Source organism: Hylobates moloch, unplaced genomic scaffold (assembly GCF_009828535.3).
Source record: "Hylobates moloch isolate HMO894 unplaced genomic scaffold, HMol_V3 SCAFFOLD_8, whole genome shotgun sequence".
NCBI classification, from domain to species: domain Eukaryota; kingdom Metazoa; phylum Chordata; class Mammalia; order Primates; family Hylobatidae; genus Hylobates; species Hylobates moloch.
The window spans coordinates 97,387,538-97,413,718 of NW_026652283.1; the positions used below are offsets into that span (position 1 = coordinate 97,387,538).

The 26,181-nt window shown below is 43.1% G+C and overlaps 2 protein-coding genes across 2 annotated transcripts in view; one reads left to right on the top strand and one right to left on the bottom strand.

The window, feature by feature from the left end:
- Window positions 1–1,489: 1,489 nt before the first annotated feature.
- ZNF860 (zinc finger protein 860) lies at window positions 1,490–4,393 on the bottom strand. Its single transcript, XM_058442838.1, is given in 2 exon segments — window positions 1,490–3,085; window positions 3,088–4,393. Coding segments are annotated over 2 exon segments (1,950 nt in total). The 5' UTR covers window positions 4,283–4,393; the 3' UTR covers window positions 1,490–2,330.
- A 6,440-nt stretch (window positions 4,394–10,833) lies between these two features.
- The window catches only part of OSBPL10 (oxysterol binding protein like 10), a 336,085-nt gene continuing 320,737 nt past the window's right edge, over window positions 10,834–26,181 (top strand). Inside the window, exon 1 of the mRNA XM_032162229.2 lies at window positions 10,834–11,581. Coding sequence (XP_032018120.1) covers window positions 11,301–11,581 — 281 coding nt within the window. The 5' untranslated portion in view covers window positions 10,834–11,300. The remainder of the gene's footprint in view (window positions 11,582–26,181) is intronic.

Genomic DNA, 26,181 nt, shown 5'->3' on the forward strand with positions numbered 1-26,181 from the left:
CACAGCTCACTGCAGCTTTGAACTTCTGTGTTCAAGTGATACTCCTGCCTCAGCCTCTTGAGTAACTAGGACTACAGGCATGTGCCATCCACACCCAGCTAATTTTTTATTTAAAAAACATTCTGGACAGATGTTATCTTGCTATGTAGCCCAAGCTGGTCTTGAAATCCCAGCCTCAAGTGATGTTCCTGCCTTGGCCTCCCAAAGTGCTGGGATTACAGGCATGAGTCACCATGCCTGGAGGAGGTTTATTTGTTTGTTTTTTGCATATAGATGTCCAGTTCCATCACTTGTTGAAAAGATCATCCAGGTGTGCTCAATGTAATCACAAGGGTCCTTATGAAAAATGCAGGAGAGTCAGAGTCAGAGAAGGAGATGCAATGACAGAACCAGAGATTGGAGTGATGTCCTTGCTGAAAGGGGCCAATAACCAGGAACCAAGGAATGTGGGCAGCCTCTAGATACTGGAAAAGGCAAGGAATAGATTCTCCCCTAGAGCCTCCAGAATCAACATAGCTCTACTGATACCTTGATTTTACCATGTAAGACCCATTTTTGGGCTTCTGACTGCCAGAACTGTAAAATAATCAAGTTGTATTGTTTTATAATAACCACTATGTTTATGGTAATATTTTACAGTAGCAATAGGAAACCAATACAAAAAGCTGCATTGAATTGCCTTTGCACTTCTGTCAAAATCAACTAACTATATTCATATGAAACTATTTCTAGATTCTTTATTCTGTTCCATATTTCTATGTGTCCATACTTTTTGCCTACACCACACCGACATATCTTTTTTTTTTTTTTTGAGATGGAGTCTTGCTCTGTTGCCTAGGATGGAGTGCAGTGGTGTGATCCCGGCTCACTGCAACCTCTGCCTCCCAGGTTCAAGTGATTCTTCTGCCTCAGCCTCCCCAGTAGCTGGGACTACAGGTGCGTGCCACTACGCCTGGCTAATTTTTGTATTTTTTGTAGAGGTGGGGTTTTGCCATGTTGACCAGGCTGGTCTCGAACTCCTAACCTCAAGTGATCCACCCAAAGTGCTGGGATTACAGGCATGAGCCACTGTGCCTGGCATTTTTTTTTTAGCCTGTCTTGAATTCTCTTATTTTCACTGCTTCATATCTTCAGGATATGAAAAGTTGGTCAGTGGTAGTGAGAAAGATCCCAGAGCATAAGGATCAAAAAACGGCAGGTTTCAGGGTAGATATCTGTATTAGTTATCTATTTTTTTCAGAAAGAAATAAGTAAAATTATATTTGTTTGTAGATGACATGATCTGCTGTGTAGAAAATCACAGAGTCAACTAAAATACTACTGAAACTAATAAACACAGTGTATTTGCAGAATACAATATCAACACCAAAAATTAAATTTCCATACATTAACAATAAACAATTTTAAAAGAAAAATTAAGAAAACACTCCCATTTGCTAGAGAACTTACAGTAAGAAATATTTAGGAATAAACGTAAAAAGGTGAGAAATTTGTACCTTGAAATCTACAAACATTGATCAAAATGATTACAAACATATATAAACAGAGATATGACCCATATTGATGGAATGATTAATATTGTTAAATGATTATATAACCCAATGTGATTTAGAGTCAACACAATACCCATAAAAATCCCTATCAGAAACAAAAAACAGGCTAGGAAAAGTGGCTCATGTCTGTTGGCCAGGCTGGTCTCAAACTCCTGACCTCAAGTGATCTATCCGTCTTGACCTCCCAAAGTGCTGGGATTACAGGCGTAAGCCACCCTGCCCAGCCCAATCCTCTTAACGTAAACACTTTAATGTCAATTAATGCTTGAACTCAATGTCAAGTCAACTCAAACTCAAGTCAATGCTGAATTGACTCTAATGTCAATTAATGCTTGATGGTTTGCTATACTCATTGCATTTGGAACAATTATCTCAAGAATGAATTTTGTGATGTTTTGCAAGGAGTGACCTCTAACTGAAGACCTTGCCATGCTAATGACATTTGTAAGATTTCTGTCCAGTATGGATTCTCTGATGTCTAATGAGATGTGAATGTGAAGTAAAGGCTTTGCCACAATCATCACACTTGTGATGTTTCTCTCCCATATGAATTATCCTATGTTTTGCATAAGATGAAGCTTGACTGAAGGCCTCGTCAAAATCATCACATTTGTAAGGTTTCTCTCCAGTATGAGTTTGCTGATGAACTGCAAGCTTTGAACGATGTCTGAAAAATTTGCCACATTTATTACACTTGTAAGATCTCTCTTCATTATGGATTCTCCAATGATTTGCAATGGTTGTAGCGTTACTGAAGACTTTGTGACAATTATAACATTAGTAAAGTTTCCCTATACCATGGATTGCTTGATGGTGAATAAGTGTTGACTGCCCACTAAAGGCTTTGCCACACTCATTACACTTGTAAGGTTTCTCTCCAGTGTGAATTCTAGTATGTTGTGCCAGGTGTGAATCACTCCGAAAAGCCTTGTCACAAACCTTACATTTGTAAGATTTCTCTCCAGTATGAATTCTCTTATGTGTTTCAAGGTGTGATTTGCGACTGAAAACTTTGTCACATTCTTCACATTTGTAAGGTTTCTCTCCAGTATGAAGTCTATGATGACGTGCAAGGGTTGCCTGTTGATTAAAAACATTGCCACATTCATTACACTTATAAGGTTTCTCTCCAGTATGAAGTCTATGATGACGTGCAAGGGTTGCCTGTTGATTAAAAATCTTGCCACATTCATTACACTTGTAAGGTTTCTCTCCAGTATGAATTGCCTTATGAATTACAAGGGCTGAATTGTGACGGAAGGTCTTGCCACACTCATTACACTTGCAAGGTTTCTCTCCAGTATGAAGTCTATGATGGCATACAAGGGATGACGTCTGACTGAAGGTCTTGCCACACTCATTACACTTGTAAGGTTTCTCTCCAGTATGAGTTCGCCAATGAACTATGAGATATGAACGACGTCTAAAAAATTTGCCACATTTATTACACTTGTAAGATCTCTCTTCATTATGGATTCTCCAATGACTTGCAATGGTTGTAGCATTACTGAAGACTTTGTGACAATCATTAATTTATAAAGTTTCCCTATACCATGGATTGCTTGATGGTGAATAAGTGTTGACTGCCCACTAAAGGCTTTGCCACACTCATTACACTTGTAAGGTTTCTCTCCAGTGTGAATTCTAGTGTGTTGTGCCAGGTGTGAATCACGCCTGAAAGCCTTGTCACAAACCTTACATTTGTATGGTTTCTCTCCAGTATGAATTCTCCTATGTCTTTCAAGATTTGATTTGCGACTAAAAACTTTGTCACATTCTTCACATTTGTAAGGTTTCTCTCCAGTATGAAGTCTATGATGACTTGCAAGGTTTGATTATTGATTAAAAACCTTGCCACGTTCATTACAGTTGTAAGGTTTCTCACCAGTGTGACATCTATGATGGCATGAAAGGTATCGCTTCTGATTAAAGACCTTGCCACATACATCACATTTATATTGTTTCCCTCCTAAATAGATTATCTGATGTTTCCTTAAGAGTGAGCTACAATTAAAGGCTTTGCCACTCTCATTACATTGGAAAGATTTTTCTCTCATGTGCACTTCCTGTTTTTGTGTGAGTAATGACGAATGGAGGAAATTATTTTCATAGTTATTAGAAATATGGATTTTGGGCCTAGAAGAAATTCTTTGGGATGTTGGAACCGAGGAAGCATTGTTGATAGACTTCTCAACTTGATTACCAACTTTCCCTTCGGTCTGAAATACATGGAGTTCAGGAAGATGCGAATGAAAGCTTAATCCAAGCTGATCTTTAATAGGCTTGTTTCCAGGATGCCTTCGATCATATCCGTCTGTGCTACCAGTTAACTTTTTGATTTTTGTCATGGTTGCTTCATGGCTATTTCTTTCATCTTCTTGCCACTGAAACTCAAAGTCGTGAATATCTTTCCCAATTTTCTGGAAGCAAGAATCTCCAATGTGATGACTTTCATGTCTTTCCAGTGTCCCTGTGTCCACTTCTGTATTGCCTTGCCCTGTTGATGAGAACTTCTTCAGCATGCATTTGGAAGAGATATCCACAGAATGCAGGTTCCTGTAGTTCTCTAACATCACGGCCCTGTACACAGCCCTCTGCGCAGGGTCCAGGCATTTCCACTCCTCCAAAGAGAATTCTATAGCCACATCCCTAAAAGTCAAGTGTCCCTGAGGAAGAGCCATGCTTGGCTCCTTTTCTTTCCTCTTCTGAGCTGCTTCCTCACGTAACATGAGTCTTTAGAAATCAATAGCGCTGCAGTGTGACCTTCACTGAGGTGATCTGCTTCTGGCTCTGTATTAGTTATTTGTTGCCGAGAAACAAATTATCACAAACTTCGTGGCTTAAGGCAACAAACACTGATTATCTCACAGTCACTGTAGTTCGGGGTCTGGAGGCACGACAGCTGGGTGTTCCTGGCTCAGTGTCTCTCATGGGTTGTAGTCAAGCTGTGGGTCATGGCTGCAGTCATCTCAAGGCTTGACGTCAAGCTGTGGGTCATGGCTGCAGTCATCTCAAGGCTTGACTGGTGACAACCCACTTCCAAGGTCATTCACATAGCTGTTAGCAGGTCTCAGAAAATCTGCTTATAAGGTGACTGACACAGGGGCTGGCACACCTTCATGACTCCTGCCTGGGCTGTCCATTGGTGGCCTGAGTATCCTTATGTCCTGGCAGCTGGCTTTCCTAGAGTGACTGATGATAGAGAGAGAGAAAGACAGGGGGAGAGAGAAAGAGAGAGACAGCGAGAGTGAGCACTCCCCTGTTTATAAGCTGATCTTGGACATGATACACCATGACTTCTGCCATATTGTATTCATTAGAAGTGAGTCACTAAATTCATCCCACACTCAGGGGAGGAATTAAGCTTCACCTCTAAAGGAGAGGAATCTATAGGCATAGCTTTGAAATCACTACAGTCTATCATCTGGCCACACATTTTTTTATATTTATCCCACATGTAGAACACACTCATCCTACTCCTCAATGGCCCCCAGTGTCTCATCCCATTACTGCACTAGCTTCAAGTCCACAATCTCACCATCTAAGTCAGGTCTAGGTAGGAGAGGCTCCTCAGGTTAGTAAGTTTAGCTCCATAAGTGCCATTCCTCTGATCTGTGAAACTAAAGAGACTGGTTACCTGCCCCTTCACACTCAAAACACAATGGTGAAGCAGACACAGGATAATTGCTCTAGATATTCTTGTTCAAAGAGGCAGAAACAGGAGGTGCAAACGGGTCAGTGGTCCAAGGCAATTTTGAAAGCCAGTCGGGCAAATGTTGCAATTTCCGTGATTAGGTCTCAAGGCCTGGGAATACTTCTCTGGGGTTCTTGGCTTCCCTCTCTGAACCCTTGGTTTTGCCCTCTTAATCATCCTTCCCTTATCACAAAAGGCAACATGTATTTGCTCCATTTTCCTAACCCAAGTTTATAAATATTTTTTCCTATGTTTTCCCCTGAAAATCTAATGGTTTTACATTTCACATTTTGGTTTGTGATCCATTTGGAGGTGACTTTTTGCATAAAGTGTGAAGTATAGGTCTTTCAATTTTTTGCTTATAAATGTCCCAGTCTTCTAGCACTGTTAGTTGAAATGTGGCAAAGTGACATTATACCAGTTCCCAGACTAGGCTTCAGGAAGTCCTTCCTGCTTCCCCTCTTTGGAACCCTCCCCATGCCATGAGAACAAGCCTGGGCTGGCCTGCTAGAGGATGAGAGACCCTGTGGATTGGAGAGCCCAGCTCAAACATGGGCAGCCTAGTCCATCCAGCCAATGGTCCGACATGTTAGATCTAGCCAGAACCAGCATAGTAAACATTGGTTCAGACTTTCTGGGGGTTAATTCTGTAGTACATGAGCCACATTTGTCAGTGTATGCAGCCTGACCCAGTCATTGGATCTTATTCTAAGGAAATAATTAAACTAATGTAAAAGGATATTTAAAGAAAATTTCTCACAATAGCAAAAGCTTAAAATATGAGTGTTCATCAGTAGTGGAATGATTAAATTAGGGTGCATATAGACAGTGAAATACTCTGAAACTGTTATAAATGATGATATAGCTCTAAAGGAAATTGTCTATACTATATTCTTCAGTGAACAAGGTAAATTAGAAAGTATTATGTGTTTTATAGTATGAACCTGTTTTTGAATAAAATGATATACAACTATGTCTCTACATAGAAGAGTTTCTGGATGAAGGGAAGGAGATGTGTATATATATATGTGTGTGTGTGTGTGTGTGTGTGTGTGTGTGTATACACATACATATATATGGACATACATATATAAAAGTATATATATACATATATATTTATAAATTATTAGCAGTGGTTTAGAAATAATTTTTTAGTTTCTTTTTTCTTTTTGAGACAGGGTCTTGCTGTGTCACCCAGGCTGAAGTACAGTGGCACAATCATAGCTCACTGCAGCCTCAAATTTCTGGGCTCAAGCAATCCTCCTGGCTCAGCCTCCCGAGTAGCTGGGACTACAGGTGCATGTGCCACTGTGGCTGGCTTATTTAAAAAATTTTTTTGGAGATGGAGTCTCTCCAGGTTGCCCAGGCTGGTCTGTAACTCCTGGGCAATCCTCCCATCTCAGCCTCCCGCAGTGCTGGGATTATATGCATGAGCCATTGCACCTGGCCTTCAGTTTTTACTTTATAATTTTGTGTGCAACTCTTTGAAAGTGAGCATCTATTTAATAAAATAACAAAATAGGCCAGGCGCGGTGGCTCATGCCTGTAATCCCAGCACTTTGGGAGGCTGAGGCGGGCAGATCACGAGGTCAGGAGATCGAGACCATCCTGGCTAACACAGTGAAACCCTGTCTCTACTAAAAATACAAAACATTAGCCGGGCGTGGTGGCCGGCGCCTGTAGTCCCAGCTACTTGGGAGGCTGAGGCAGGAGAATGGTGTGAAAATACCAGTCCACCCACCCTCCTGGACAGTGAACTCGGGAGGTGAAGCTTGCAGTGAGCCAGGATTGCGCCACTGTACTCCAGCCTGGGCGACAGAGCGAGACTCCGTCTCAAAAAAAAAAAAAAAAGACATTATTTCCATTTTGGAAAAAGATCAATATTTATATACATAGTCGTATGGCAAAATTGCATATAACCCTTGTAGCTATTTAATTTCCTTGGATGTAACTCTCAGGGTAATCTTTTTTTTTTTTTGAGAAACAGTCTTGCTCTGTTGCCCAGGCTGAAGTGCAGTGGCACAATCTCGGCTCACTGCAAGCTCCGCCTCCCAGGTTCACGTCATTCTCCTGCCTCAGCCTCCCAAGTAGCTGGGACTACAGGTGCCCGCCACCACACCCAGCTAATTTTTGTATTTTTCGTAGAGACAGGGTTGTACCATGTTGGCCAGGCTGGTCTTGAACTCCTGACCTCAAGTGATCCACCCACCTTGGCCTCCCAAAGTGCTGGGATTACAAGCGTGAGCCACCGCACCCAGGCTAGCCAATATTTTTAAACATACTGAAAGTGCCTTTGCAAAATTATGACAGTAAAAAAAATCTGACATAGCTGATTCCATCTTGCTTCTAACCTGTAAGCTGTCCTCGTTCATTCCTGGGCACAGGCCACAGCTAACTTTGGGAGGAGTTTAGTTCATAGTCTAACCCTAAAGCAAGGATTGTAATATCCCTTTCCAAAACTATTCCCTCCTCGTTTGAACACCAAACTACCTTTGTAAACCTAATGAAAGGCCACAAGATTAAGAGAGGCCTGAACTTTGCTAAGATGAAGGCATAGTTAAATGATAACCTGCCATTTTTCCAGAGGTCACAAGATTTCTAACCTCCGCATCACTCCTATAGATAACACCACTATTGTAAAACTGAAGATTTGTGTTTGAGGTATTTTTCATACCCTGCATTCTGATGGACCAGTTGCCACCATCCAGTCTGGTAAACTGGCTCATCAGTTCCTGTGGCCCTTACTCAGGAACTGATTCAGTGCAAGAAGACAAACTTCGACTCTCTATAATTTCCCTGACCCAACCTATCAGCATTCCCCATTCCTTAGCCCTCTGCCCACCAAACTATCCTTAAAAAAAAAACCTTAGGTGGGCCCAGTACGGTGGCTCACGCCTGTAATCCCAGCACTTTGGGAGGCCGAGGTGGGTGGATCACGAGGTCAGGAGATTGAGACCATCCTGGTGAACACGGTGAAATCCCATCTCTACTAAAAATACAAAAAAATTAGCTGGGCATGGTGGCAGGTGCCTGTAGTCCCAGCTACTTGGGAGGCTGAGGCAGGAGAATGACGTGAACCTGGGAGGCAGAGCTTGCAGTGAGCTGAGATCGTGCCACTACACTCCAGCCTGGGTGACAGAGCGAGACTCCAGTCTCAAAACAAAAACAAAAACAAAAACAAAAAACCCTTAGGCTCTGAATTTTCAGGGAGATTGATCTGAGTAATAATACTCTCCTGTCCTCCAGCTTGGCTGGCCCTACAATTGTTAAACTCTTCCTCTATTGCAAAAACCTGCATTGGCTTTTCTGGGTAACAAGCAAGATGAACCTGTTGGGCATTACAGTATGTATTTCAAATACTTTTTGCCAATTTATTATGTATTTTTCAAATTGTTTTTCAAACATAAAGACTTTTTCTTCTCCAAACATAATTCTGCAGGTACCTTTTCCCTATTTGCTATACTAGTGTAGGTCAAGGAAAGCTTTCTGGAAGAAGTGACTTGTAATCCGTAACTCCATGGGTGAGAAACACAAACCAGGTGAAGAGAGCAGGGAATAGTGTCGCCAGCAGGGGGAACAGCATCATCTCTTTCATGATTTAGCCTCTACTTTCAGCACATCTGCTCCACTCACCTCTTGCTACTGACTTGGACATTTTTGATCCCATACGGCTGGCTTGCTCCTGCCCCATCCTGGCCTTGACTATTCCTTTTAGCTTAGTTCCTTCCCCCCTTGAACTGGTCTATCTCAAGGGTCTAATTTTTTAGTCCAAGGTGAGAATTTGTTGTGCTAGCTCATCCAGTCATAGGTTGGCTGCATAAGGTGGAGTAATGGTGGCATAGGTTAGGTAATATGAAATAAAATGATGACACTTCTCCTCTTTTAGCAGGAGCTTAAGGTGGCAGTCTCCAATAAAAGGCATGTTGTTTTGGTACATAATGCTGACATTTATAGTCCAGTATGCACCTACCTTCCCACCTTCGGTCTGTATGTCAGTGCAGCACTCAATGAACACTCATATATGATCAGTAAGTTAGCTTAGGCAAAGCTATGCTGTGGTAAAAAATAATGCTAAAATCTCAATGGCTTCAAACAGACATTTTGTACATGTTACATGGCCAACACTAACTGGCTTAGGATCTGCTGTATTCCACGCCTTCTCACTCCAGGACGCAAGCTTAAGGAGAGTCCTTATCCGGGACATGCTGCTCTCCTGGGATAAGGAAAAGAGAAAGATGGTGGAACCATATGACTACTCTTAAAACTTATGTTTGGAAGGGGCATTCATTACTTCTGTTCACATTCCATTGCTCAAAGCGATTCCATGGCCAAGCCTGAGGTCCATGTGGAGGAAGGATACTCCTTCCATAGGCAGCGGCAGCAAATATTTCGAACAAATGAACATTCTTGCATAGTTTATCACAGCCAGTATCATTTGTCCCATTTTGCAGTGAGAAAACTAGGGCTAAAAGAGGTAATTTGATCAAGGTCATAGGTTAGAATTAAGCTCTCAATGGCTTCAAAGTTGGTCCAGGCAAGCTCTTTTCAGATTTTTTGTTTTAACACTATGTAAGCACCTGGAATTGTAATTTACTCAGGGGCACAACCACTTCTCTTAAACTCCAGAAGCTTCTCCGTGCATCTCTAGAGCTAAACCACCCATGAAATCTTCCTGGAAGGATGTGAAGCTAGAAAGGGGTTGGGTTCGGGGAACTGTCCCTTTGAGAGCTGACTCTTCCATTTAGTATTTTTTTTTTAACTGTTGAAGTATTTATCTGCTTGATGAGTTTGTAGATCCTTTGGACGGAGATCACCTATCACCTTTTGGTGATGGAGATCACCTTTTGTTTTGTCTGTGTGTGTGTGTGAGAGAGAGTGAGTCTGAGTTCCTCAAAGCGTTTTTCTAGGTAATTTTTGATACTTCAGATTACAATGGATATCTATATTCACAAAAATTATTAGTGGGGTGGAAAGAGTATCTTTAGGTAGGAAGAGGGGCGCAGAAGTTACGTCCAACATAGAGAATCCTTCAATGTTTGTAAATATCTGTTAATTTCCCTTGCCTCCGGAGCAGTTTTCCGGGTTTCAGAGCCTCTGTTCCCAGGTGCACGTGCAGTGTGGTAACAATGGATAGGTTTTCACTTGCTAGGTTTATGCGTGCCATTCAGGGCTGGGGATTAGGGTTAGGCCAGTGAGTGACCTAGGACACTCAATTTAAGGAAGCACTCGCACAAACCTGAGAGTTCGCGCGCCTCACCGCAGCCTAGCCGTGTGTCTGTTAAGCATTTATCATAATCCTGCTGCATGAAAATGCCCGGCGAGCTTACCTGTGAGGATCACCTGCCACTCCCCTCCTCCGCCAGACAACCCGGAGGGCCTCCCTGCGCTGTGACTTTGCTCCGCCGGTGATAATTTCCAGGTTACTGTGTAGGAGCGTTTGGCGTAGGATCGCGTGCGGAAGACCGAGAGAGGGAGTGTGCGTGTGAGCCTGTCAGGCCGGGCGGGTCCATATCCGGGTGGACCGGGTGGGTGGGGCTGCCCCTCCCTCCAGGTCCCGAGGTGGATAGGGGGTGGGGAATGACGCGCAGAGATTCCCTTTCGCCCCTTCGGATCCAAGAGAGGGTGGCAGAAGGAATGCGTGGGTGACTCGGCGTGGATTTAGGGCGTGCCCACCCTGCAGATCGGCCTCCTAGAGTGTCCCGAGGGCCTGAGAGGCCGCAGGGACACGAAGGAAGAGAAGGAGGAACCCGAAGAGGGCTCGCCTAGCCGGCCACCCGCTCCGAACTTGCCCGGGAAACTAGTGCGGAGGGAGGGGCCGGGCCCTGGCCGCGGCGGGAGGAGGGGCGGCCGCAGCTGCATCCAGCCCCGTTGGCTTCCTTCCCAGCTCTCCTTCGCCTCCTCCTCCTCTTCCTCCTGTATGAGTCAGGCATTTCCCGGGGATTTGGAGCAGCCACGCGCGGCCCGGGCGCCCGGAGCTGTAGCAGCAGCAGCAGCAGCCGCCGTGCCGGGGCCGCCACCGCGGCGGGCACCCGCGTCCCGGGCGCGCACGGACCATGGAGAGGGCAGCCCAGGGCACAGACGGCGGCGGGGGTAGCAACAGCAGCAGCCGCAGCAGCAGCCGTGCTACCTCAGCGGGCTCCTCGCCCTCCTGCTCTCTGGCGGGCCGGGGGGTCTCCAGCCGGTCTGCGGCGGCCGGGCTCGGTGGCGGGGGCAGCCGCAGCAGCCCGGGCTCTGTGGCCGCTAGCCCGTCCGGGGGAGGCGGCCGCAGGAGGGAGCCGGCGCTCGAGGGCGTGCTCAGCAAATACACCAACCTCCTCCAGGGCTGGCAGAACAGGTAACGCGCCAGCCGCCCGCGCCACCGTGCGCCGCTGTGTGTGTGTGTGTGTGTGTGTATGTGTGTCTGTGTATGTGTGTGCGCGCGCGCGATTGTGCCTTCAGCGAACCGGGTGATGCCTCCCAACGGTGCCCTTCCTGCGTCCCTGCTCCCCTCCAGGTGGGGTTCTCAGGATGGGGCGCGCCGTGGCTCCACCCCGGGACCGCACCGCAGTGGCGGGGAGGGAGGCGAGAGCTCTGGTTTTCTTCTGTGCTGGCACCTGCAGAGACTGGAGTGGCAGGAGGATCGTGCTGGTCTCCGTGCTCTGCCTGTCCGCGGTTTCCCGCACGCCTGAAGAATGACTGGGAAAGGGAGGCAGAAGGGGCGTGCTTTGTGCCGTGGTGAAAAAGCGTTAGCACGTCTGCTCCGATTACAGTAATTTTCTAAATAACAGTTCATTTTAAAGTTTGGTGTTTCAGAACACCACCACCATCAACAAACAACCTGCTACTTGTCATCCTGGGTGACTGTGCATACTCCTGCCCCAGTTTGTGCCTTGCAGCCTCCGATGTCTGTAATGGAAGTTTTGTTTAAACACAGAAAGAGGCCAGGCGCGGTGGCTCACCTCTGTAATCCCAGTACTTTGGGAGGCCGAGGCGGGCAGATCACGAAGTCAGGAGTTTGAGACCAGCCTGGCCAACATGGTGAAACCCCGTCTCTACTAAAAATAAGAAAAATTAGCCGGGCGTGGCGGCGCGCGCCTGTAATTCCAGCTACTCCGGAGGCTGAGGCAGGAGAATCGCTTGAACCCTGGAGGCAGAGGTTGCAGTGAGCCGAGATCGCGCCATTGCAATCTAGCCGGGGCGACAGTGCGAGACTCCGACTCAAAAATAAAATAAAATAAAATAAAATAAAATAAAATAATAAAAAGAAAGAAAGAAAAAATGCCCTCCCCCTTTTAATATTAATAGCAATTTACATTATTATCATTGTTTCCTCTTCAGGTCCCATTTGAAGTTTCCTGCTCACTTCCCCCTTACAGTTGAGAAGCCTGGTTATGGACACGTGGAAGGATGGGGCTGTCGAGGAAAGGGGCTCAGGAGGCACTTGGAATGGTGGTAGTGTGTGTGATCTGCCATCGTGAGGAAGACAAGAACAGATGTGGCACTACTGTTTACTTTTTTTTTTCAATTTGTTTTTCAAAAACAAGCCAGAGGGAAATACAAGTGTCAGTGCGAGGAGAACAATGCTTTTTGGAGAGGTGGTTGGTGGGATATTTTGTCCTGCCTATTTAACAGTCTCCAGATCTTAATAGACTTGGGGCTCTTAAGGATGTTTGTGAGATTTGAATTATACCCTGGAAAGTTGCTTATCTCTGCTGCATGGAGTATATCACTTGGTTATCTCTTCCTGTAGATTGTTTGGAAATGTTCAGATTTGCTTCCATCTGAAACATATCAGCCTGTTATTTGCACAAAACTCAACTTGGAGGAAGAGGACTTTTGAAGTATGGAAACTGAGTTGTTTCTATATTGATGTTCTACATATAGGACTTTCTGAGTCACCTGGGCTTCCTGGGAGATGTGTTACTATGTTAGTGGAAGTTGCACTTAACTTTTGAATCCTTTTATTTCTCAAAATAGTCCTAGTGTCTGCTGTTGCCTCTCCCTTTCCCCTTTCAATTCGTGAAGGCTGAAAAAGAATAGGTAGAATGTGTAGGTAGGGGGAGATATGAGATGACTAAATCTGATTTCAGTTTTTGGTAATTATGTCTTGTTAATGGCAACTCAAGGTGCCTTGTCAGTAACAGCATTTTGTTGGTGTGTTGGGCAATCACTTTTAATGCTTTTTCTTCAAGTAGCTTATGAGGCCAACGAAGCTTTTACCCTGGATTACAGTTATTTTATTATTTACTTGCTGGGGAACAATATTTTACCTTGCAGTCTGTATTAAAGGATTTGTTATTTGGAGTGGATTTAGGAGGCATTGGAGTAACATTCTTTTGCGTTATTTTAAACCCATTGTGGTGTTTAGATTGGAGGCAAGGTTGAGAAGAAGCACATTTAATGCCAATAATAATACCTATGTGATTGCAGGCTACCTAGGTGAAATGTGGTGTTACGTACACTCCTGAGCATGCTTAAGTGATGTCTCATCTTTATTGAGTTTGTTTACTGCAATTTATAGCTGTCTGCCTATGTTTGTTCTTACCACAGTAGATTCACCATTTTCCAAGTCTACCACTGACTACATAAGCATTGTCTGTAATTGTTAACATCTCAGTGTCAGGGTTTCTATTTCTCACATTGTGTTCTTTGAACGATGGCTGACGGTCCATTAGTGGTTTGGAGATTTACGATGACTCTGTGATTGCAAAATTCTCTCTTCTCTAGGGGTCTTATGAAGGGACAGCTGGATTAGTGAACAGGGAGAGAGAAGAGGATAAAAATAGAAACTTTGAAAATGTATTCATTTGTTCAATTAATTTATCTATTCAGAGACTGTTTTATTGAGCACCTACTATGTGGCAGGAACTGTTCTAGGAGCTGGAGCTACCACCCTTCCCTGGTCCAGGGAAATGCCTTAGTACAAATAGTTAGCCAACTGATTCATGCTGCCTTTCTTTCTGGGCCTCATAGCATCTTCCTTTGGCAGTTCTTTTCAAAGTGCCCACAGTTAATGACAAATCTATAGCAACCAAGTTCTTGGTTCATCCTCTCAGGCTGCTGTGCAATTGTAATGCTCTTCACCAGCTCCCAGGACTTAATACCAATCACCCACTAACAGGTTGTACTCTGGTGTCCTCTTGCATGTTCTCAAGTTGCTGTAAAACTTATATTTTCACATTTGGCATCATATTCTGCCTTTATTTGTAGCCTCATCCTCATGCCCTTAGGAAGGCAGTTTGGGCCGGAACACAAAATAAATGACATAAAGAGAGGTCACAGAGAAGAACACTGTATGATGGGAACATGCTCAACTCAGGAGAGTAAGTTCAGGACATTTGGCTCACACTCACTGGATGAGAATGTGAAATACTTAGAGTATGGGGAAAACATGCATTAAGGGCTTTCTGTCATTCATTATTATAGATATTTAAAGAAAATATTTCAGGCATAATAACATTGTATAGATTTACAGGATGGCATTGAAGAGTAAATACATTGATACAAATGAACAACAATAAAAAATCCAGAAAATGGCAAGTGCTATGAAGGTTAAAAAAAGGTGATGAGATAAAGGCAAGTATTTGCAGGAATAATTTTAAGTGTGGGTCTAGTGTCTTTACTGCTATTCACATTTTCACTTAGAGTACTCTCTTATTACCCATCTTATCACTCATACAGAGTGAACCATGGTGAGAGTAAACCTCAAGAACTTGGGGAGGCAGATGACATAGCACCTAGTTGGCCAGGATTAGAATTTCAGACTGGGTTCTGGTGGCCCAGAAGGATTTTAGGAAGGGAAGTGACACTTATTACGTCACTCTGGCTGCTGTGTACAGATGAGATTTTCAAGGGGCCAAAGCATGAAGCAGGGAGACCAGTTAGGGGCCCATCTGAGTGGTCCAGGAAAGAGATGCTGGCGGCCTGGGCTGGGGGTTGGCAGAGAATTGGAGAGAAGGGATAGATCTGGTGTGGGGTGGATGGAAATTGCTGATGAATTTGATGTGGAGGTGAGAGAGGGGCAAGAATAACTCTTGATTTGTGGGCCTGAGAGGCTGGGAGGTTGAGACGTCCTTTGTGGAGATGAGGATCACAGAAGGGGAATGTGTTTGTGGGGAGGGTGAGGCTTGGCCAGGAGTTCTGTTTGGACTGTGTTCAGTTTGAGTTGCTTACCCCTAGTAAGAAACTGGCTGTATGAACTTTCATTTGCCCTAAGTCAAACTTTACTCTCAAACTAAAATGGAACTATTTTGGAGTTGCTCATAACATCAAGTATTTGAGGAAATAATTTCTAATTGGATCTAGAAATTGTTATATAAATATCTAAGGGTTGCCATTGCCATTCACTTATTTGGAGAAAAGAAGACACTGCAAACGTGGAACCAACCTTCAATTCTTTTTTTGGTGATGGGCGGGGTTGTAAGAACTCAATAAAATGCTGAAGGACAACAGATCTTGACTAGGATTAAGGAAGACAAGGCTGGGTGCATTGGCTCACATCTGTAATCCCAGCACTTTGGGAGGCTGAGGTGGGAGGATTGCTTGAGCCCAGGAGTTCCAGACCAGCCTGGGAACCATGGTGAAACCCTGTCTCCACAAAATAAAAACATAAAAATTAGCCAGTGCTGGTGGCTTAGGCCTGTAGTCACTGCTGCTCAGGGGTCTGAGGTGGGAGGATTGCTTGAGCACAAGAGGTGAAGGCTGCAGTGAGCTATGATCACACCATTGGACTCCAGCCTGAGCAACAGAGCAAGACTCTGTCTCTAAAGTAGACATTTATTTGGGGAGGAAGAGTAGTGTGAACTTTGGATTCAAATCTTGACATCAACACTTAGCACACGTGTGGCCGTGGGCTGGCTCTTTAATTGCACTGGGCTTCTGTTTTTCTCTTCTGCTAAATGTGGGAAATGATGCTACTCTTTTCATTAGTTCAATGTGAAGATTAAATGAGATTTTCGGTGTATAAGGGACTGAGAATAGTACATAGCAAGATACCAAGAAGTGGTAGCTATTATTAGATCTTCAATTTGTCTGTTTTTAAGTAGGCACTTTCTGGTCCATAAAATTCTTGGTTTTTATTCTGAGTGCTGTGGTTACCCAGGGACCACATTAACATAATTATCATAGAGTTCTTTGGGGAGAAGATGATTACTTCATTTTGAAGGGATCCTTTTAAAACTTGGCACCAAACGTTTACAGCTCCCCTTCCCACCCTCTAAATCCTATCTTCCTTTCCTGTTTTATTTCTCTCCATATACCTTGCTATTATCTGACGTGCTTTATATTTTACTTTTTTTGATCTCTCCACACTAGAGTATAAGCTCCCTGAGGACAGATAATTTTGCTTTGTTGCTGCTGTATCTCCAGTGTTGAGAACAGGGTCTGGTATACAGTAGTGGTAGAGTAAGTATTGTCAAATGGATAAAAAAATGAATAAATGTCAGAGAGGGAAACCAGGGCTTAGTTCTATTTGAGCCAGTGTTAGCTATTATTAATATCAGAAGTCTTGGTTCTGTACCTGCTCGTCACCTTGTCCTTGTGTTGCTGTGTTTATCATCTGTCCGGCTCTCTGCAAACAGTCTTTGGTTCTGGGTCAGGGAGTATGACTCTTGTTGTGACATGCCCATCCTGATTTAGGGGCCACCACAACTCACCCATTGGGGGCCATTAGTGACCAAATATCCAGGGCTTGCTTTTGACTCTATCTGGATTAACAACATACGTTGAGCATTTAGTGTTTAGCCTCCAGCATTTTGGGGCCACTTGTCCCAAATTAAAGCATCACTGGGGTATATATGAATTTTTAAAGCCACCTTGAAGGAAAATAAGTGTTTTTTTGAGTATCCCAATAATTTTAGAGGGAATTGGTGATACCAGGGATGAAAATCACTGCTCTGGGTTTTGTATTCTTGTCTGCGTGTACATAGGAAATATCTGCATATCTTCCTGTCTAGTCTGCCAGAGTGTTTTGAGGCTGCGTGCTAAAATCCTTTAGGGACACTAGATAGTTTCATTGACAGTAATAATAAAAGGGATGGTTGCCTAGGTTACAAAACAGTGTATAATATTGTTTATTCACTTACGGTTCAAAATACTTATTGAGCACCTGCTTTGTATTAACTACTCCCTGCAGAATCTGCCCTCCTCCTCCTTTGAAAGTGTGTGTATATTTGAGGAGATTCACACCAAAATCGTTTTGTTTGGTTGGTGGGATTATGGGTGATTTCCATTATCTTCTCTTGTCTGTTTTCCCAAGGTGATTTTGTGTCTGTTTTGCAGTTTGAAAAAGTTGTTGAGGCAAAGAAAAGCTGCTCAGGCCTTTTCACGTCATCTATCTAACTCTGAGTTTTGCGAGTAAATTTCAAGTCTAATCTACATTCAGAAAAATTCACAAATCATATACATACACAGTTCAGTGAATTTTCATAAATGGAACACACCCAGATTAAGAAACAGCTGCCAAACATTCCCTGTCCCCCACAGCCCCTTTCCTCATAGTATCTCCCTGCATAAGTTAACTGCTATTCTGACCTCAACACCACTGAGTTGTTTGGTCTCCTTTTGAACTGCATATTGTGTAATATGTGATCTGTGTGTCTGGCTTCTTTCTCTTAACATTATGTTTGGGAGGCTTACGCATGTTTCTGTGTATAGTTGTGGTCTGTTTATTTTCATTGCTATTTGGTATTCCATTGTATGAATATACTAAATACGTTTGTCTATTGTAGGTTGGTATTTGAGTTCTTTTCGGTTTTTGATCCTATTCATAGGGTCACAATGCTGTGAACATTCTAGTACCTGTGTTTTGGAGAACATTTGTATGCATTTCTGTGGATATACACCTAGGAGTGTTTGCTCATGTCCAGCTTATTAGATACTCGCAGAGAGTTTTCCATAGTGGTTGTATGCATTAATACTTCCACCAAAAGTGTGTAGAGAGAGTTCTGTGTGTACCACATTCTCATCCACACTTGATATTGTCTCTTGTTTTCATGTCATCCAATTTTAATTTGCCTTTCCCTGATGACTACTGAGGTTGAACATGTTTTCATGTATTAATTGGCCATTTGGATGTCACGTTTTGCAAGTTGCTCTTTAAGTCCTCTGCCCATTTATCTGTTGGGTGTCTGCCTTTTTCTCCTTGACTTTTACGAGATGTTTATATATTCTGGGTATGCGCCGTTTGCTGGATGCCTGTACACAGGTGCCTGGGCACTGCATATATAGAGACATGGTGTATTATGCAGGTATTATGTCCTGTGGATATACCACAGTTTGTTTATCCATTACCTGTAGGACAACATTTGGGCTGTTTCCAGTTTTTGACTATTACAGATAAAGCTGCTATTTGTGTGCAAGTCTTTGTGTGGTCACATGCTTTTATTTCTTTTGGGTAAATACCTAGCATTAGAATTGCTGGTGTATCCATCCTATGTAGAAAGTGCTAACCTGTTTTCCAAAGCGGCTGAACCACTTCACACTGCCACCAGCAGTGTATAAGTGAATAGATGGCTCCCCATCCTGGTCATCTTCATGTTGCTACCTGGAGATCTTTTGGAAAACAGGACTGCCACTTCCTCATGTGTGTGGCATTGCTTCTGAGAGGGGCAGTCTAGGGAGAAGCTGTGTAGTCCTTCTTACCTTCCCAGCTTTGCCTCTTTTTGGCCAAATGACCTTGGGCAAGTTATTTAACTCTTTGGGCCTTGGTCTCTCCGTCTGTAAAATGATATGAACCTCGCAGTGTTGTGAGGCCACCACAGGCACCAGTCCTGTGCTTGGTGCACTGTAGGTCCTCAGCAGAAGTTTGTGAGTGAGAGTCTTGTATTTTAGATAGACTAGTGAGTAGCTTTCTGGAACCTAGGGGGTGCATTGGTGGTCACTTAAGCCTCAGCCTTGGCAAATCTGCAGGTGTCTTAGCCCTGCCTCTCATTACATGAGGATCCAGTTGACTTAAGCCATTTGATTTGCCCAGTGGCTGTCTGCGTTTGGTGTGGTTCCTCAGAGGCTGCTTGTGGACAGTTGTCTGAGGACTCTGGGAAGAAAGAAGCCACATGGGCCTTTGTGTCCTGAAAGAAGGGTTGAAATGATTGTGCCGGAAACGTGGGAGGCTTTTTGCAGTTCTGATGTGATTTGGGGCCAAGGCCAAGACAGAATTAAAAAGAAAACCATCCAGAATTTGAATTTTGATAACCTAGACTGGACTGAATATGGTCACAGCCCAGAAAATGCTTTATTTGTGCCTCATGCAATGATAGCAATAATAATGATAAAATTAGGAAACATTATATATGGTCTTTTGTTGCAAGTCTGTTCCTTGAAGGTCAGAGAAGGCATTTGCACGATGAATAATCTTTTCTTTTTGTGCTGTAGTTTTTAGGGGACTATTTATGGTTTTGTGTGGTTTAGTCCCTTTCTATAAATATATTGATGAAAATACAAAGAGTTGAAAGGCAACCGATATCAGTTTTTAGTCACTCTTTTCCAGGATGTTTTAAGTGTTTATCTGCACGGCCAGCCTTGTGGCCTGTGCAGGCTGCCATGAGGTGGGCGGGTGGGATTGGACGTTTTTTGGAAAGTGGTGGGGTTCAGGTTCTCCTTATGTGTGGGTAGAACTGGGAGCTCTGTTCTGGCCTTGTGTTTAGGGCAATCGAGTGGATTAGGTGACTGATGCAAATGATCCTCACTCAGCCGTCTCTGCAGTGCTCACTCCATCAGAGCTGTGTGGGCTGCTAACAATGCAATGAAAACCACCGCTTCAGTTTACCTGGGCTTTTTGGTTGTTAAGTAGAGTCTGGGCAGGGTTGGGAAACTTTCCTTTTTCTTTTTGAGACAGAGTCTCGCTGTGTCGCCCAGGCTGGAGTGCAGTGGCGTGATCTCCACTCACTGCAACTTGCACCTCCTGGGTTCAAGCGATTCTTCTGCCACAGCTTCCTGAGTAGCTGGAATTACAGGTGTCCGCCACCACACCCAGCTAATTTTTGTATTTTTAGTAGAGATGGGGTTTCACCATGTTGGCCAGGCTGGTCTTGAACTCCTGACCTCAGGTGATCCGCCCGCCTCGGCCTCCCAAAGTGCTGGGATTACAGGTGTGAGCCACTATGCCTGGCCCAGAGTTGGGACACTTTCTAAGCCCTGAGTGAGGTGGCAGCACCATCCCCCAAACACACTCCTCTTTGCTTGAAATTATGCCTGGTGGAATTTTTATACCCCAAATATTTTTGAGCGCTTTTTATGTATATGCCAAATGCCATGTGAGAAGCAGGAGACAGGAGGGAAGAAGCACAGGCCCTACCTTAAGGAGCTGACAGTCCATAACAGAGGGGAGCAGACTTTTCTGTAAAGGGCCAGTTAGTAAGTAGGTTAGCCCAGTTAGTAAGTGGGCTATACAGTTTTCATGGCAACGACTGAGTGCTCCTTTGTAAATAAGTGGATGTATCTGTGTTCTAATAAAACTTTATTTATAAAAGCTGGCGGTGGGCTGATATAGCCTGTGAGATGTAGTTCGATCATCCCTTCCCTATAATTACACTTAGATTTCTTATGCAAGTAGTTGAGGCAGCCCAGTGTTGTGGCTAAGAGTGTAGATTCTGAGGTCCAGTGGCCTGTTTTTAAATCCCAGCTCTACTCTTTGCCTTGGACAAGCTATTTGACCTCTATGTTGCAGTTTCTTTATCTGTAAAATGGGGATAATATGGTGTCTGTGTCATAGAGTTTTGGGGATCAACTGAGAAGCTGTGTGTAAAGGGTTTAGGACAATGGCTGGCACATAGAAAGCACTCATTAGGACCAGGTGCAGTGGCTCACACCTGTAATCCCAGCACATTGGGAGGCCGAGGTGGGTGGATCACCTGAGGTGGAGTTCGAGACCAGCCTGGCCAACATGGGGAAACTCTATTTCTACTAAAAATACAACAATTAGCGGGCATGGTGGCGTGCACCCGTAATCCCAGCTACTCGGGAGACTGAGACAGGAGAATCGCTTGAACACAGAAGGCAGAGGTTGCAGTGAGCCGAGATTGTGCCACTGCATTCCAGCCTGGGCGACAGAGCAAGACTTCAGCTCAAAAGAAAAAAAAAAACCCAACTCATTAGATGCAACAGTACAGGTGGTGAGTGCTACTGCAGAGGAAGCACCTGGGAGTGGGAGCAGCTGCTCCACTTGGGAATAAAGGGCAGAAGTGACAGGTGGAGGAAGACCTTCTAGAATGTTGAAGAGAAGAGTTCATCATGCAGACAAGGGCTTCAGCAGGGCGTCCCTGGTGGAAGGCTCTGTGAGTACAAATGTTTGGAGGCATGAAAGGAGATAGGTTTAGTATGGCTGGAATGCAGGTTGTATGTGGAGTGTGGCCAGAGATGAGACTGTAAAAGACAGACTTGGCTAAAAAAGGCTACTTTCTGAAGAACCTCTTAAGCCACTGATACCACAGATCACAAAATGTCTGTGCTACCACAAGGGGAACGCTGGCCCTGTGTATTTGTGGGTCCACGAAGAATCAGACACTTTACATATGTTATCGAATTTAATCTTTAAAATGAGATGGAGGTGGGTGTTGCAAAGCTATCCATTCTCCCCTTTTCCTATAGGTATAGACCCCAGTTTTTAGCTGGATACATGGCTGTCAAAAATAAAACTGTATTTTCATCCCTCCTCCTCCTTGCAACTAGGATGGCGATGAGATTATAATCTGGATGTAAGCGCGGAGTTGTCACATAGTAATTTCCCGGAACCTTCTTTGTACTCTTCCTACCTTTTCCTTTCCTGTTGGAATATAGACATGCTGGCCAAAACTAGAATATGGAAGTGATGGCTGGAATTTCAGCAGCCATCTTGAAGCTTGAGGTGACTGGGATGAAGGCCATGAAGACAGAAGAAATCTGGCCTCAGAGGACTTTGTGGATCAAAGCCACCTCATAAATCCTAGCTGCAACCTCTGGAATTTTCCTTGTGGGGAGGGGGAGGAATATGCTTCTTCTTCAAGCCCCGAGTCTCAGTCAGATCTAACCCTAACTGATCCAGGTAGAATCGCAATTTTACAGATGAAGATGTTGAGGCCTAGAGTGACATAAACTGCACAGTTAATAAATTGTGGAGCAGGGTATTTTCGGACTCCAAAGTGTGTTTTCTTTTCTCTGGAAAGAACTTGGTCTCCTACCCCCTCATTTTATAGATGAGATTACTGAGGGCTTTGGCTTAGGGTAAACTAGGATCAGCTAATTCCACTGCAAGATAATCATTTCCTGCTCCCCCCCTCCCCCAATACTCTTTCTCTCCATGGCCTTTCCAAAGAGGCCCCGTGTTTTTTTGTGTTTTTTTTTGAGACGGAGTCTCGCTCTGTCGCCCAGGCTGGAGTGCAGTGGTGCGATCTCGGCTCAACGCAATCTCCACCTCCAGAGTTCAAGTGATTCTCCTGCCTTAGCCTCCCGAGTAGCTGGGATTACAGGTGCCTGCCCCCATGCCTGACTAATTTTTTGTATTTTTAGTAGAGACGAGGTTTCACCACGTTGGCCAGGCTGACTTGGCCTCAAGTAATCAAGTACTCTGGCCTCAAGTAATCCGACCTCATTACTTGAACACCTGACCTCAAGTAATCCGCCCAGCGCAGCCTCCCAAAGTGCTAGGATTACAGGCGTGAGCCACCGTGCACAGCGAGGCCCCATGTTTTAATGAGTGATGTTGTAGCCCTCCTTTGGCCAGAATATCTTTCTGTGCATGGGTTGTGTTTGGTGGTTTTTTCCTCTTCCAAAACCCTAACTGTTCCAGAGCTGTATGTGTAGAGCTTTCTCTTTAGATAACCTTGCCAACTCTTGCCACCTCTGGGCTGGTCCTTAGGAATGACTTTACTTGACTGGCCTGTCCTTTCTCTGCCTGTTTAGGGGATGGATAAGGGGGTTCCTTGGCCCTGTGATTATTTGTAAGTGCTGACAGATGTCTTGATTTATGCAGAGGCCTCCCAATTCATTAACCTCAGAGTGTGGACTTTGGCTGAAATAGGATCATGCGTTTGCGGAATGTACTTTGCTTTTGGGATTCTTGTGTGTCTGGGTTCCACCCTATTACTAATACCTTAACAATGGGCTTCTTGATCCCCTTGGCTAACCACACAGCACAGAACTTTTCTGTGTGTGTACTGCAGCAGACTCATTTAGTGGCCTGGTCTCTAAAAAGTTTAACAGAACAAAAACCCATTTGTGCTAGTACGTGCCGTTGAGAGAGCATTTGTTATACATTCATTATGTAGCATTTCATATTGATTCCTCTCTTTGTTCCAGCAAATTTCTTTGTGGTAATTTTTATTAGTTTGGCTAATGAGTGCCTTTTTCTTTTTATGAGAAGTCTGCAGCTGATACCTTGGCCCAAAGTACATCATAACACTATTATAGTTGTTTAGTTAATTTGGAATTTCCTGTAACTGGAATTTTTCTGTCAAAGATCAGTTTACATGATTCCTTCGAAGTCAGCTAAAATTCAGGAAGATGGTCTTAAAAGCCAAAATGCCGTGTTTTCTTTTCTCATGTTGATTAATAGGATAGGCCATTTTTATGGGTTGAACGTAAAGGTATGCTTCAGAAAATCTTTGTATCAAAGAAAGAAGACCAAACTTGTATCTGGGAAATCAAGTTTAAGTCTGGATAAAGTGTTTTTTTTTTTTCCCCCCCTTCAAAAATAGAAGCAAAGCATGACCTAACTTGGATGAAACTAAATTGCAGTGATTCATGTCATGGAATGGTCTGAGTTTCTGTTTATCTGAAGGCTTGCTTCCTTTTCCTTTCCAGCATTGTACTGTTATTGGTATTTTTAATATTTTTGTTTTGTTTCCTTTTTTATTTTTGCTTTGTTTCTTAGTTTAAGACTTTGAATTCTTTTGTGTAACAACATGTAACTTGTGATCCAATTTTTTTTCTATAAATGACATTATGATTGACAACATTCATATAAAGTCTACAGATTTGATAATAGTACTGTATCCATGTCAAGTATTTATTTTAACATTTACGCACTGAAGTATTTAAGGGTAAAGGGGCATTATGTTGGCTATTTACAGAAAGAAATATACACAGAAAGAAAAAATAATAAAGCAACTGTGGTAAAATGTTAATAGTTGTTTAGTAGTAAATAATTATTTGTATTATTCGTGTAACTTCTCTGTAAATTTGAAATTATATTGAAAGATTAACAAATTCACTTGACGTATTCATAACAAAAACCTTGGGGTGTGCACTACTTAATCACCGAATAGAGTATATATCTAATAAACATTATCCAATTTGCCTTAATTCTAGTCTTCTAATGTGGCCACTGAAGCATCCATTCTTGAAGCTTCATCCAGACTGGTTTAGAAGATGCCCAGGTGTGATAAAAATGATTCTTAGCCAATTCCAGAGATTAATTACAATGAAATTGCCTGAATGTGTGAGTGCCTGTGAGCAAATAGGTAAAGCCAGCATATTTGCAGCTTATGAAAGAACCATTAAACCAAAGGCTTGGGAGATTTGTGTTTTTATCCTTTTCCTGTTTTTATCTTTTCCCTATTAAGTTGTTTCATCGTAATATAAATGTCAGCTGTCTCTTTCATTTATAAATGAGATGAAGTGGGAAACATTGCTTGTTTCCTCATTACTCCAGCATAGGAAAATTATAATAAATTATCATTTATAAGCAACTTTTTTTTTTCTTTTTTGAGACAGGGTGTTGCTCTGTTGTCCAGGCTGCAGTGCAGTGGCGCAGTCACAGCTCACTGTAGCCTCAACCTCCTGGGCTCAAGCGATCCTCCTGCCTCAGCCTCCCAAGTAGCTGGGGCTACTACAGGCCAGGGCAGGAGGATCACTTGAGGCCAGGAGTTTGAGACCAGCCCGGGCAATGGCAAGCTCCCTGCAACAGTGAGACTCTACAAAAAATTACAAACAGAAAACAATCAAACAAAAAACCTAGAGTGGCATAAGCTCTCTGCATTCCTGCCCAGAGCTGGAAAGATGGCTCAGTGGGGGAATGGGATTTTTTTTTTCTTGACCTTGGTTTTGATGTGTAAGATTGATTTGGTTTGTCTTGCATTATCTCATGGAACATGTTATTTATGCTCAGAAGTAACAGCTTAAATCTTTATCATTTGTGTAGTAAAATGTGTTTTAACCATTTATTAAAAAAAAAAATCCCCTCAGAGATGGTCCATGAACTTGCTTATACTCACATGAAAGTTCCAGTTGTTCCACATCCTTGTCAGCACTTGGTATTATGATATTTTTTATTTTAGGCGTTTTAGTAAATGTGTCTCATGGTTTTCGTTCGCAATTGGCTGATAGCTAATGACACTGAACAGCTTTTCATGTGCTTATTTGCCATCCAGATATCCTGTTTAGTAAGGTTAGCTTTAGCTAAGTCTTTTGCCCATTTTTTAATTGGATTTCAATCAGGTTTTTTGTTTTCTTATGGTTGTGAGAGTTTTCTTCCGAGAGTAGTTCATGCTTTTTAAGGAAGTGATCCATTTTTTATAAGTTGTTGGATTTAGGTATGTAGAGTTGCTTCTAGTATTCCCTTATCTTTTTAATGTTCATGAGGCCCCTTTTCCTTCTCCCTGATATTGGTAACTTGTTCCGATTTCTTTTTATCAGTTTTGCTAGAGGTCTGTCAGTTTATTGATTTTTTGTAAGAATCAGCTTTTTGTTTCATTTATGATCTTTATTCTTTCTCTGTTTTTAATTTAATTGATTTCTATTCTAATATTTTTTATTTTTTCACTTTTTTTATATTTAGTGTTTTAGTTTCTTAAGGCAGATGCTTAAATTATTAAATTATCATTTCTTTTCTAATGTAAACATTTAGTGCTATAAATTTCCCTCTAACCACTGCTTTAGTTGCACTCACAATTTTGATATGTTGTATTTTTATTTTAGTTCAGCTTAACCATTTTCTAATTTGAGACTTTCTTTTTGCCCCATGAATTATTTAGAAGTGTGCAC